The sequence below is a fragment of the Taeniopygia guttata genome, chromosome Z (assembly GCF_048771995.1).
Source record: "Taeniopygia guttata chromosome Z, bTaeGut7.mat, whole genome shotgun sequence".
Taxonomy (NCBI): domain Eukaryota; kingdom Metazoa; phylum Chordata; class Aves; order Passeriformes; family Estrildidae; genus Taeniopygia; species Taeniopygia guttata.
Genome location: NC_133063.1, coordinates 23,576,994 through 23,591,316, shown reverse-complemented (window position 1 = coordinate 23,591,316; position 14,323 = coordinate 23,576,994). Strand labels below are relative to the sequence as shown.

Below are 14,323 nucleotides of genomic sequence, written 5' to 3'. Positions count from 1 at the left end.
GAAGGCTGTAAGTTCCTAATACCTCAGCAACAGGGAAAGGAAGAGGGCAACATGCGGCCAAGAGTTTGGGATAAAACGAGTCTCTGAAACCTCTCCAGAGCGAAAATCCTGAGGCCATGTGTCCCTGTGGAGTCTCCCCTTTTATTTGGAAAAAAGCTGAAGGACTTTTCTTTTTGGACATAAACCTCTTGTGTTTGTGCAATATTCCTGACATTAGGCAGGACACATTTCTGGCTGATTACATCATTCCGATTTCACTGCTAACTCTTCTCCCCTGCCATGTCACAACTACTTCCTCATTCTGTTGCCACCGACCTTTGCCTTCTGCTAGCGCGGTAAAGCAACGCTAAAAATCAATCTGACCATTTCCCTATAACCACCGAGATTCCTGCCCGGCGCACAAAACGACCCTGTGCAGGACCCGGCCCCGCCTGCAGCAGCACTCAGGGCCGCCCTCCCCGGGGGCACGCAACGTCCCGAGCGCGGCGCCCGCCTGAGGGGCCGAGCGAGGCCGACGCGCTCGGACGCGCTCGGACTCGCTCGGACGCGCTCGGACCCGCTCGGACGCGCTCGGACCCTTTCGGCTCATTCCGCCTCGCTCCGGCACTCTCGGGCCCGCGCCGGGGCGGGGCTTCCTCCGCGGCGCCGCAGGGGAGGCGGGAGCGCGCACGGTAACGGGGCCCCGCTGCTGAGGGCGGGTGGCGGCCCCGGGGAGGGGAGTGCGGGGGGACTCGAGGGACTGAGAGTGTCGCTGTGCTGCGCAGCGGTCCCGGCAGCAGTCTCTGTGTGTCTGCGTGCCTGTGTCTACATGCCTGTGTGTTTTTTGGTTTAGAAACCACGACGTTGTTTTTGTTTGTTTTTTTGTTTTTTGTTTTTTGTTTTTTTCGCGCTCGGAATCTTCATTTCCGTAGTGAAGTCTTCTGCTCCTTAAGCCTCTTTAAAACTGGCTTTGATGGTTAAGGTTAAGTTTCACTAGGTTTGGAGAGATGGGACGAAGATTTGGAATAACAATATCGCACGTAATCGCGAGAATTTCTCGTCTCTGTGTTTTCGATAATAGTACCCATTTTCTGTACAGCACTAAAGTTCGATCTTTTACTTAATCGTCTTAGTAGTGGGAGATATGCTCTCGGGTGTAAAAAACGCATATTTTATGATTGGCTTTTTGCAAATGTTACAATGAATATTATATGATGCTGTATTAATTCTCTTCAGTAGTGTGTTAAGTATAGTTTTAGGTTCCAGTATAATGTTAAAATAGAAACTCTGCTATGTGAAGGGTCTTTTTTTAAGTAATGAGATACTTGCTTCGAGGAATACCTAAATCTTCCAGAAAAGAGGAATTTATGGTTTTCTTATCAGAAGAAGCTAATTTTTTCAGGCCTTGTTCAAACTCCAAGATGCCTTGGGGATTAAAGGAAACAGTTGACATACAACAGACAGAATTCTTGTTTTAAATAGAATCTGTGCATAACCATGAAGGATATACGAATATGCAACAGACTATTGCTTTTAAGGTTATTCCTTTGTTCACAAGGTATGCTTTTTGTGACTTAGTGTCCGACAGCATACGGACGTCTGTAATTCTTTGCTTTTTATTGTCTTATAATTGTCCTAACTCTAAATTTTATTACTTTAATTGTATTACTATTTTTATAATCATTTTATTATTATTAAACTTTTAAAAATTTTCAAAACCAAGTGATTGGTGTTTTTCACATCAGGCATTTTTATTTTCATTTTTCATAAACTTAGAAGGCACAATGAGTGACTTTGAAAAGAACCTGCATCAGGACATGGTTTCTCAGCTGCATGACTTCGCTGCTGCTGGGGACACAGCCAGGCTGAAGGCGCTGCTCGGGCGCTCCCCATCACTGCTCAATGCAGCCGCACGGAATGGCTGGACAGCCCTCATGTACGCCGCTAGAAATGGACACTTCGAGGTTGTGCAGCTTCTTCTTCAAGAGGGGTAAGCTGTTTAGTAGACCCCATTCAAGATCTCTCTTTTGCACCCCCTTTTTGCCCCATTCGTTTTGTCTCAGAAGTAAATTTACCAGAGAGGATAGCAGAATTTTTAGGGCTAGGAAAATGTACACTGTGTCAGTTTATAACTGGGTTCTGCTATTGCATAATGCTTTTCATAATTTGCTAAGTCTAAAAGTTATAAGCATCTCTAAAGTTACTCCTTTGATATTCAAGGTTATGTTGTAACTTTTCACAGTGGCCAACAGAATAGAACAGAGTTTGCACCCTAATTCCAACCACTGTATTGAATATAAATTGAGTGTATTTGATTGTTCCACTTAAATTTTTCCTCTAAACTTGATTTGTAATCCACTTGAATCTATGTTAGTGTAGAATGTTTGCTCACTCTTCAGCAGGACATCCCAGACTCATCTTTTCCAAAGTTACTTCAAATTGAAAATGCCTTTAAACTAAGTTACAGCCAAATGCATTAACTGAGTTTAACATTAATCAAGGCCAGACTGTTCCGTTCTGATCTCCTAGTTACAGAAAAAAGTAAGTTTAGTTCATTCTGTAGTTAATTACTAACTTCAGGCATAGCCTTCTACATCCTCCAGTAATCATCCCATCCAATTGTGATTTTTTTTTTCAGTATACCCAAGACCTGTAGCCTCTGCTGGGGCTCAGAGTGGGGCATTAGATAAACCACTGGTTTCTATGATAATCAATACATTCCAGTACATAGAGGGTATTTTAGTGCCAGATTTTGTGTATTGAGGAATCTTTTGAGATGCTGGGGAATTTATCAGTTGGTAAATAGGATAACAGTTTTTTAACTTAAGCATTTCTAAAAAAAAAAAAAAAAAAAGTGAATATCACTTTTAAATGTCCTTTTCGTGGTTGCTCTGTTAGGCAATTGAATATAGTTCATTAGATGATTCTGTACCCTCACTGGTCTTCTTTTAGTTAATGCTTAGAATAATTATTTTGACAATTATAGTTGCTGGTTGTACAAACATGAATGTCTATGAAGATAATATTTCATAACATTACAGAGAGTAATTCTAGAAATCTAGTCAGTTGGGGGTTTTGTCACATAATTGTAACATAGAATATCCTAAGTTGAAAGGGACTCACAAGTATTAAGTACAAATAGCACTGTCTCCCTGTGCCTGAGAGCACTGTCCAAACACTTCTCGAACTCTGTCAGCCTTGATACTGTGAGCACTGCCCTGGGGAGCCTGTTCTAGTGCCCAGCCATCCTCTGTGTAAAGAACATTTTCCTGATAGCCAACCTAAACTTCTCCTGGGAGAGATTCATGTCATTCCCGTGAGTCCTGTTACTGGTCATGAGAGAAGTTGCTTTAGCAGCAAAAACTTAAAAGTTTTGAATAGTTTTCTAAACAGTATACTCAAATTCCCTCAAAAACTACTGAGTTTAATATAAAATCTCAAAATTGTCTTGTCTGTGTACAGTTACTTGTGTATCAGCAGCATAAATATTACTTCTGGTATCTTCTGGTTTTAAAAACTGATGAATCTAGTATTTAGTACATACTTTGTAGTTCACAGGGACATTTCTGTTTTACTTGCAAATTTAATATTAGCAAATAATTAAATTGTGTTATTCTGACCTCCCAGTCAACCTCAACCTATTTAAAGTTTGGATTTCTTTTTGGTTTTAGTATTTAAATGTATGTGATGAGGCAACATTCCCTTACCTGTTCACTTTACAGACATCTGGGTAACTAAAAGATCCCTGCAAGAACCAGCTTCTGTCACTAATGAGAGGCTGTGTTCTTGATTCTAATTTTATGGTAAATCATTCAATATCCTGAGTTAGAAGGGACCCACAAGGATCAACTCCTGCAGCTGCACAGGTCCTCCTCAGAATCCCACCATGTGCCCATGTGTTTGAGAGCATTGTCTAAACATTCCTTGAATTCAAGTTTTGTGTCCTGTCTCTGGTCACCAGAGTGAAAAGATTAGTACCTGCACCTCTGCTTTCCCTTGTGAGGATGTTGGACACCCCAGTGAGGTCTGTCCTCAGTCTTCTTTACTCCAGGCTGAACAAGCCAATTAACCTCAATAAAGTATTTCATTGTAAAAGTTTTGTTGCTGCTTCCAGTAGCTTCTAGAAAGTAATGCTTGTTAGGTGCTTTTTTTTTTCTTTTTTTTTTTTTCCCATTTTGATTACTGATTATGAGGAACAGACCTATAGCCTGACTTTCAAAGTTCTGATTTTGAGCCTTTTTTAAATTATGCAGTATGTGGAATTTTAAGAAATTAGTTGCCTTTGTACTACTTCATGAGTTTTGATGAATGATAATCTGGAAAGGATCAACAAGAAAGGATCTACAAAAATGTGAAATACGGCCTTGGCAAAAGAAGAATTATAATTATATTCTATCACCATGATGCTAAACATTTTGCCTAAAGATTATCCAGTATAGACAGAGTGTCTAGAAATTTTTGTACCCTAATAGTGTCAGATGTGTATGCTGTAAGAATAATACAGCAACAGGACCCTTCCTAAACCTATTTACTCTGGTAACCACAGGTCTTTTTTGTTTATTCAGGTGTGACAGATCCATCGTTAATAAATCAAGGCAGACAGCTCTTGACATTGCTAAATTCTGGGGGTACAAACATATAGCTAATTTGTTGGCTAATGTGAAAGGTGATCAGAAACCTAGATTTTTGTCAAATGATGTGAAAGAATATGAAAATTATTTTGGCATGACACTTCTGGACAGAAGGAGTGATAAAAGAACAGATTCTAAGTGGCTAAGTAGAAAACAAAGCCATCCAGCTACAGTGTACATCCTCTTCTCAAATCTAAGTCCCTTGGTTACTTTGGGTGGGGGAAGAGAGAGCTCGCAGCAACCAGAAGTAAAGCTTTGCAGACTGTGCTACAAGGATGTGCAAGAGTGCATGAACCAAACTGAAGAATGTACCTTGATTTTTCTCGGAGTGGACCTTCAGTTTGATATAAACATGATGGCTGCTTGCAAGGGAGAAGTTCCGCAAGAAGATGAAGAAGATGGGTTAGTTGCTTGGTTTGCTCTTAGCATTGATTCTGCTTCTGCCGAAGAATTTAAACAGAAGCACGAGGATTGTTACTTTCTTCACCCGCCAATGCCAGCACTGCTGCAGTTACCTGAAAAAGAAGCTGGTAAGATGCATAAAATTCAGCAAGTACAAAATGTGTAATCAGAAAGATACACTTTGGTATTCCCTGAGGTATTATTCAAAGAAAAGACAAACCACTGCAAAGAAATTGTATTTTCAGTGGCTTTAGAAATATTTTGATTTTAAAAGCCTGGTAGGGTTTCTGTGAAGAATTTTGTATGTAAGAACATGTGCATTTGCAAAGGACTAATTTCTGCATTGACAGTATTAGACTGTAAAAACTATTGATCATCATGGGTTTTAAACAGTACTATTTAATGTATGAACATTAGAAACATAAAGGAAAAAATCTGTCATTACTGAGTTTTCATTAATGAAATTTTAATTAAAATTAATAATTAAAAAATTATTAATTACAAGAAATTGGAACCTAAGTTCTTCATAACAATGTTGGATACTCATCTGAAAAGTCAGGATGCCAAAGTGAGTTAGTGTTAGTAAGGACAGTAACAATGTTGTAGCAGTTTTGTTTTTACATAAGGATAAAAGGAAAGCTCAACTTGAACCTTAAGTTTAAATGGAATGATGCACTATTGTGTCAACACCTGTAGTAGCCCTAAAATGGTCATCTGGAGAAGACTTGATACTTGTAATTTTGGCAATTTGCCTACACAAAGTGACTTCTACACAAGTGAGAAACAGGGTATATTGATCTGGATGAATTTGTTTCTGAATGTCTAAATTGCCCTGTAGCTCTTTAATACCATGTTCTATTGCATTTGCTGTAAAGGAAGAGGTCTTATGAGAAGTCATGATTATGAGTCAAACCACAGTCTGATTTTTTGTGTTAAACTTCAGTACGTGATTTTTCTATTCTGTTAAAAGCTTAACATGAATTAGTATTTGATTTTGTGCATTCTGAATGTATTGTTTTAAAGGAGTTGTAGCCCAGGCGAGATCTGTTCTAGCATGGCACCACCGTTACCGATTCTGCCCAACTTGTGGGAGTGCAACCAAGAACGAAGAAGGGGGTTATAAGAAAACTTGCTTAAAAGAAGATTGTCCCAGTCTCCAAGGAATTCACAACACATCATATCCAAGAGTTGGTGAGAATACTCACTCAAAAGTGGCTTGCTTATAAATCAATTGCTTGTAAATTTCTATGCATGTAAATCTATTTATTTCTTGTTATTTCAGCTGCTTACTTCTGTTCTAGGTCTTCCATACTTGTTTCTCCACAGGCTATGTGTGTCTCAGCTCTTTATGGATTAAGTAGTTCAGGCTTCTCTTTCTTGCACTAGTCTGTTACACAGATTTGCTGTGACAATGCAAACCTTATTTCAACAAGTAATATAAATTAGAAATTCCAACAGTATAAATGAGATATTGGCAGTATAAAGGGTCACATTTTACTTTTTTACTTAAAACTAGACGACCATAAAAAGGGAAAAAAATCATGAGTTGATAGGGTTGCTTAGACCAATAGGAGAAAATATTAAGTTTGACAGAAAAAAAGACAGATACAATGACCAGAAGTGAGAAAATTTGTCGAAGTGCAACATCGTATGAGAAAATGATAGCAAAGAGTAAACAAAGTCAAAGGTGGAAAGTAGTCAGTATTTAGTCAGTATTTGCATTGTCAGCAAAGTGTCCAGTTATTTGGTGTTTAGTTAAAAAGACATTCTTCAGACCTCTGTGGTGAAGAGAAGAGGATAATAAATGAGTTTGTTGCAGAACCTTGGTATATGCTGGATGCGTAGCTAGGTTAGTACTGCTGATGCTCTTAGCAGATTGTGTCCTTTGGTTACAGGTAATTTCTGTCCTGCATTTTGAGCCTTGGTTAGTAAGCTGCTTCTACTAAGCATGTGTGTTGCACAACCAAATAAAGAGGTATCTTGCACGGAAGGTAATCCCATTGTGAAATGAAGCAACAGCTTACTCTGAGCATGGACACATTTATGATTTCAATATCATTTTTGTCTTTATATGCGTTGGTATGTAATAGGCTAGAAGTTTTTACCACATTAAGTATCTCAAATGTTGAAATACATTCATTTCATGTCCTTTGCAGATCCTGTTGTGATAATGCAAGTCATCCATCCAGATGGCAACCATTGCCTTTTAGGTAGGCAGAAGAGATTTCCCCCAGGAATGTTTACCTGCCTTGCTGGATTTATAGAACCTGGTGAATATTTTCATTTTCCTTTATCAAATGTATTTTCTCAATAAAAGCGTTATACCTTTACAATGACAGAGTAAAAAGCAAAAGAGCAACTTGAGTAAATAAAAATACTGAACAGTTTTCAAATCATGTAGTCATGAATCACTACTTAAATGAAAAAAAATTTAAAAACATGTCACCTTGACTGGTGATACTTAGCAAAGGATTTTAGTGTAGGAAAAGTAAGTGTTAAAGTGTAAGTTAAAGCTAACGTGAAGTTGAGCGTATGCTTCTGTGTTTAGGGCCTGATTGATTCTATGGAAGTAGAAATGACATAATTCTGAAAGAAAGATAAAGAGATATTTCAATAGCTATGTCAAGCAGTAATAGTTGAAGTTAGTTACAATTGTAAGTACCTGCAGAACAACTTGTAAAATATTCTTCTATTTTGAATAGATCTTTATCACCAGTGAAATTATAGTGATTAAATATATTTAGTAAATATGTGCAGGTTGATATACAGTGGCAGCATGAACAAGTTTATTCAGGTATCATTTGAAAGAAGTCAAGATACTTCTTTCTGATGGATGGACCGTGTTCTTGAATGAACCTATAATCAACGGTTACAATACAGCACATGTGTGCCTATGTAGGCTGGTTACCATCAGCATTCCACACACATATATCTACAGTTTTCTATGGATATGGAGCAAAGCTTTCCATTGCAGTTTCAATTTACAGTATTGTCTGCATGTGTTAAGACAATGAAGAATGAGTCAGGCAAAGGAAATAGTACAATGCAGAAATATGAGCAAGTATTCTAAATCTCTGTTTTCTTACTATTGTAATTCTAAATACTGATTTTTCAAGTTGTAGTACATGCTGTTACAATCACATTTCAAGAATGAGGAAATGATTACAGGAATTACGTATTGGCTACCTAAGTTTTGACATTTTAGGTATAGTGATAATGGTTTGTGAATATAATGAATTATCAATTCAGGAAATAAATATTATTATGGAGAAATTACTACACTTTATTTTCAAAGTTCCGTTTTGCTTTGGTGGCTATTTTACCTTATTAGACTTTTGTGTCTTATGCTGAGGTCTTTGCCCTGATCTGTGAACTAGATATTTATAGATAATTGCTTTGGGCAGTTTCAAATCTTTTGAGTCAGTTCAAAGCACAGTATGTGATTGTTGCTTGGAGTATTTTCATGAGGTGCTTGTTCTTTGCCCTTTTTGATTAGGTGAAACCATAGAAAATGCTGTTCGAAGAGAAGTAGAGGAGGAGGCTGGAGTCAAAGTTGCCCATGTTCAGTATGTCTCTTGTCAGCCATGGCCAATGCCCTCCTCCCTAATGATTGGCTGCTTAGCTGTTGCAGTGTCCACAGAAATTAAAGTTGACAAGAATGAAATAGAGGATGCCCGCTGGTTCACTAGGGAACAGGTAAAGTTCAAATTCATTTTCTTCTATTGATTAGTCTGTGACTGTGTTGGTTCTGGCATACAATAGACACTTGCTTTTTCAGCAAGTCAAATGAGCATGTGTATTCTTCATTTTACCATACTACAGTTCTGTTATATTGTGGTTGTAGGTTAGACAAAACCAGAAAGACAGGTATTCACAGTAATGTCTGAATTACTTGCAAGCTCATTTTATGACATTTTTTCCAGCTTGCTTTCACCTTTCCTTTCTGTGAGATATCCAAGTTATTTTAACCCATTTCCTTAGCAAGCCTGTGCTTTTCATGCAGTAGTAGTATTTAATAGCATTATTCATTACAGTTTCTCCAAACAGGCAGTCTAGCAGATTTGCTGTGAGGGTGGAGGTTAAATTAGGGACTCTGGCAATTCATTCGATTTAACCTCTTTTTTCATGCAGTACTATTTTATACTCTGTTATTAAATGTAGCTTACTGTGCATTGATAAGTAATCCTACAAGTAGCTTCCATCAGTAGGTAAAATATAGTCAAATAAAAGTGAGGCAGAAAAGACTTCCACAGAAGGAAAGATTGCTTGCACAACTTAGCTTTCACAGGTTTTCCTATAGGCAACTTGGGAGCTAAGCTTTTAATAACATTGGACATCTGCCTGTCAGTTCAAAGCGTTTTGTCTCTAAGTCGCCTTGAAGACAAAGTTCGTCACCTACAATCTCAATGTGTTTCTGTTGACACTGGGAGCATTATTTTAAGGGAATATCAGTTCTGAGTACAACTAGTCACATGCAAATTGCTGTACAGGTGGACATATGCTTCAAAAATTACTGAAAGTGTATTCACTTACTTGCAACTGTTTCAGAAGACCAAGAAAACACATCTCTGTGGCACTACGTGTAAACATTAAAATAATTATTTTTGTCACAGTGTAGAGCACCATCTGGTGGTCCTTGCCATAAAAAGGCTTCACAGAAGCCTTAAATAGTATCCTAGTAGTCTCCACAGCACATTAAGCTCAAAAACGTCATAATTCACACAATGTTGGGCTTTCTCTACATTTTCTTTGGAGAATCTCTTAGTAGCTCTTTAATAGGTATAGCAATGGTAGACTGATGGATCATTATAGGAAGATAATTTCTGCATTAATGCAACGTTAGATGCTATATAGTTTATAATGCTGTCTTCTAAAGATAAAATAATCTGCTTTTATTGCAGGTCGTGGAAGTTCTCATTAAAGGAAACCAGCATTCTTTCTTTGTACCACCAAGTCGAGCTATTGCACACCAGTTGATGAAATATTGGATTGGAATGACTGCTAATCTTTAATTCAAATAATTGATTTCTTAGAAGAAATAGAATAGAAGAAATAGAAGAAAATTAATAGAAAGAAAATAGAAGTTATTTCTTCAGTTGAATGCTTAATTAGGAATAAATTAGAACTGTTTGTTTAGTGAATGTGTAACCATTTGAGCCTTTACACTGGTTCCAGAGATAAACGATGCAAATCTTTGTAGGTGTTTTCAGACCTGAGTTAGATTTGGACAAAATGCAATAATTAGCCCAATCAAGTAACCAAATAAGTAGAATTAGTGCCTTGTTGAGTACAGGCTGTGTTTCTTGTTCTAGAATGAAATGATTATGCCTTTTTCTCTTATACTTTTTATGTTTGATTTGGTCTTCCCCCACTGGAAGGAGTCACAGCATTACAAAGAGGGCTGTCTGACCTTGTCTGCTGTTCGAGTTCTCTGCTTACATCCTCCTATTTGGCCTTAATTATTTCTTCCTCATTTTTGCATATCTCCATTTTTTAAATTTGACCTGTCACAAAAATCTGCATTCAGTGTTGAAAGCCTTACCAAGTATGGTTATTTTAAAGTTAATAGCATATGTATGCTAAGTGAATATGTGGTACTTTGTATCTTTTACATTAATAACTTAATTTATGTTAATGCTCTAAGCAGTGCATTTACTCGTCCTTTCTGTCTTGGCCTGTACTTACCCAATTGTATGTCAGCCTGAATTTAAAAGTATAACACAGTACTTTGTTTTTGAAAAAGGTGTTGGAGACCCATCCCTGACTGCCTAAGTATTAGTATTTTTATAAGATAATGTACATATTGATGCTAGGCAGTGAGTAATTTCATTCTCTGATAATTAGAAATGAAATTATAGAATAATGGAGAAGGAAGAACAAGGTGTATCTCAAAATATGCACAAAATTCTTTATGGAAATAGAGATGCTAAGATCATTACTGCTATTAAGAATCTTATAGTTGAAAGAAGTATATTAACTGCAGCTATAAGACTGGGATAGCAATATATTAATTAAAATATTTATGTGTTTTTAATGGTACAGTTCAGATTTGTGCCTTAATTTATTGAGTTATTTAAGATAATGATGATATTCTAAAAAGGACAGTATACTGGCTTATTATTGATTTAATTATGTAATAGTTTGTAGTCTGTCATTCTACAGTCATTGCGGGGATATCAAAAGAAATGCAAATGACCTGAGGAAAATGCAGTTATAGTGACAAATGTTAACTTATTATTTGTTTCTTTGGAGTAATTTAAATTGTTTTTAACAATGAATGGTGTAAATTTTTTTCCAAAATTCTCAGCAACCTGGAATCCGTAAAACTGTTGTAAAAATCCTGATTTGTTCTTTTTTTCCCCATCCATGTCACACTATGCTCAGCAGTTTTCTTTTTTTTTTTTCTTTTTTTTTTTTTGTAAGGCAGTACCTAAGAAACTTTAAAGCAAGAAGCCTTCCTGACAGATTTGGAGTATTTGACATGTTGTGTTGCTTCATTCTCTCCCTCATTTTAGACATACATACAAATAAATAGAAGTTATCTCTTGAGGTGTCTGGCAAGAGAAGGAAACAATACACTGCTTCCCTTAAAAATTGCTTTTACAGAGAAGGCAAGTTATGGAAAGCTGTCGTAGGCCACACATACCAGCAGGACTGCATGGTGACAATGGCAATTATCAATTGGAGGTTGCTCATAGAGTAAAGGAGAATATTGGAAAGTATGCAGAAAGTGGTGGAAGCTGAGTAATAAAAGGAAGTTTCAACTAGAGCTGTAGAGATTGCATTCAGAGAAAAGAAGAACAAATGAGTGAGGAGTGAGGAAGGATAAAGTGTAGAGCAAATATAGGTAGCATAAAAATGTACATGACTAAGACCCATAGGAATGCTTTTGGAACTATTGGAATATTTTTTTTGTGTAGAAAATTATGGTGAGTGGCTATAGAGATGGGCTTCTAAAAATGAAACTCCAAACACAATATACCTAACCAATACTGATGTTAATAATCTGTCTTCTTTTTGTATACCAGTATATTTCTGCAGTTACAATGCTAATAAGTAAATTGAAAATGTACACTTTCCTATATGAGGAAAAACAGAAAAATAATTACATGACAAAAGGACCACACTTAATCTCTGATTTTGAGAGTAATACTTTAATAATCTTTCAAGTCTAATAACTTCAGTGTGTCAACAATTTTTAATCTTTATATTATCTCTCTTGTCTAAGAAAACTAGTTAGCTACATTTAATATTTTTAAGAAAATATTTTTCCTGGCATTTTATTACTTAATTTGCCCTGTTTGTAGGTCAGGATTTGAATTTATTACTTATACATTTTTGGAAGGACCCTCATTTATGCAGTTTACATAGGAAATGTCAAATTGAAGAGCCAAATGCTGTGGTTATCTGGCAACTACAGCAGTTCAGGAAAGTGCCAAATTAAATTTAGAAGCAGTTTGTTCGAACAGACTGTAGTGGTTGTGACTGGAGTGTTGTATGGGCAACACCTCCAGAAAATCTCAGTAGTTCAACTCACTCAAAAAACAGCAGCAGCTTTGGAAGCAGGCTGTTTCTTGCCGCAAAGTTAATGCAGTAGATTAAGAGAGTAGTGTTACTTGCTAAAAAGAGTGGGTTTTTCTGCACTGTAAGTAATGATCTGTCTCTTTTTTCCCTTGCTTGTACAGTGGTATCAGACAAAGAGTACTCATGACATCAGATGTACAAGGCAGAAAGTTCTGGAGATGCTTGTTATAACAGTTTGCCTGCAAGAGAACTACCTTCTATTCAATACGTAATTTGAAAATATTATGTATTTTATCTATTTTTATAATAATTTACAGATAATAGAAATAGTAGCTTAATAAAGCAGGAAAAGATAATTAGGTTTTGGATACAAACCAAAATTTATACTTCTAATGAAACTGTAATCTCATGCAATATAATGACATTTTATGTAAATATAATACTGACGATGATATTTTTACAAACTTTGCATTTGTCCCAATAAATATACTTCTTTTAACTCATTTTTCATTCTGGATATATGTAAACACTTGAGAAGTAGAATCATTCCAGTGTTGATTCTATAATTTGAACATTATGTTTCTATAAGAGCATTTGCAAGTCAGTAAATGATTACGTTGAAGTCTGCAAGATGTGAGGGGAAAATGGGTGGATGTCAACAGGCTGATTAAAGGTAGGCCAGTCATGATGCTTCATGGAATTAAATATACTAATCAGATTCTGAGCTTAGCAGACAGAAATAGAAAAAGAAGTGGAACAAGGCTGTGAACATTGCTCCCTCTTTTATCTTTAATTTTAATTAGGTAATCTGATTGATTAAGACTTTCCAGACGGAGCTGACATTTTATAGCCGCTGGGTATTTAGTTGTTGTTTTTATATCTGCTTTAGCTGTAAAGAGTTAAATAAGTGGTAGTCCTTTATTGCTTCATTGATTTGAAGGATATGTATATACTGTTTTATCATTGCTGACTGGGTTTGATGGTACTGATGGAGGTAAGTCTAAAGAAAAAAAAAAATTGAACTTGTTATCCTACTAAGCCTTAGCAAGACAGCCAACCCATCCTTCATGAGCTTAGAAAGCAAACAGTTCACAGATAGTCTGTAACAGCGAGCATCTGAGGGAGATGAATATTGGCTCACGGCAATGGTATGTATAAAACTTTTTTGTTAAATTCAACTATTTTAGTTAGTATTGTGTAGATACTAATTATTACAATTCATCATAGATTTTGTTAAATAGGAATTCTTCAGATTTTTTTCACAGTAAGAAAATATGACTTTTTCCTAAATGATAGATTTTTAAGAAAGATATTTGATTCCTAAATCTCTATTGGTTATCTTATTTTAGCATTAAGTACTATAAATTTAGTGATATATAGCTTTGGAAATTAAAGCCTACCTGTATGAACTTGCATTTGTTAGAAGTATTGCCTTTCTGCAACCAGCATTTCACATTGGAATATAAGAAGTTCTGTGATAAGACTACAGAATTGGTAGTCAAGAAGGAATATTGAGAGTTGAGTTGAGAAGAGGATGCTGTTGAGTAGAGAAGCTTAAATTTTTATTTTTCAGCACTTAAGCCTGAATAGTAATTTTTTTTCCTCCTACCATTTCATCATCCTGCAGACTAGGCTAACTGGTAAAGTACATCCTTATTTCTTTCTAAGGAGGGAAGCCTTCTAACATTCAGCTAAGAAATGTAGGTATTTTATCAAGACCTCTAAGACCTCTGCCAAAGCTAAAAAAGAGTGTATGAAATAAGAATATAAAATTCTTTTGTCACTCT

General features: G+C 36.3%; 1 protein-coding gene across 6 annotated transcripts; it reads left to right on the top strand.

The window, feature by feature from the left end:
* Positions 1-395: 395 nt before the first annotated feature.
* On the top strand, positions 396-13,039 carry NUDT12 (nudix hydrolase 12). Of its 6 annotated transcripts, none has more exons than XM_002187272.7 (7): positions 396-671; positions 1,756-1,969; positions 4,545-5,140; positions 6,036-6,203; positions 7,169-7,282; positions 8,509-8,708; positions 9,914-13,039. In XM_002187272.7, the coding sequence occupies exons 2-7, from the start codon at positions 1,764-1,766 to the stop codon at positions 10,022-10,024; spliced, it is 1,395 nt and encodes a 464-aa protein (XP_002187308.1). In that variant the 5' UTR covers positions 396-671; positions 1,756-1,763; the 3' UTR covers positions 10,025-13,039. The 6 variants fall into 6 exon arrangements, with proteins under 6 accessions (XP_002187308.1, XP_030113791.1, XP_072778079.1 ...); XM_030257931.4 differs by lacking the exon at positions 396-671 and adding an exon at positions 678-961; XM_072921978.1 differs by lacking the exon at positions 396-671 and adding an exon at positions 678-1,019.
* The last annotated feature ends 1,284 nt before the right edge of the window (positions 13,040-14,323 follow it).

Excerpts from the sequence above, each read along its gene's own strand:
- NUDT12 (XM_030257929.4), top strand. The coding sequence starts at position 1,477 with ATGAAGGATATACGAATATGCAACAGACTATTGCTTTTAAGGTTATTC. Across the intron at positions 5,141-6,035 it reads GTTACCTGAAAAAGAAGCTG|GAGTTGTAGCCCAGGCGAGA; the intron begins GTAAGATGCATA and ends ATTGTTTTAAAG. Across the intron at positions 8,709-9,913 it reads GCTGGTTCACTAGGGAACAG|GTCGTGGAAGTTCTCATTAA; the intron begins GTAAAGTTCAAA and ends CTTTTATTGCAG.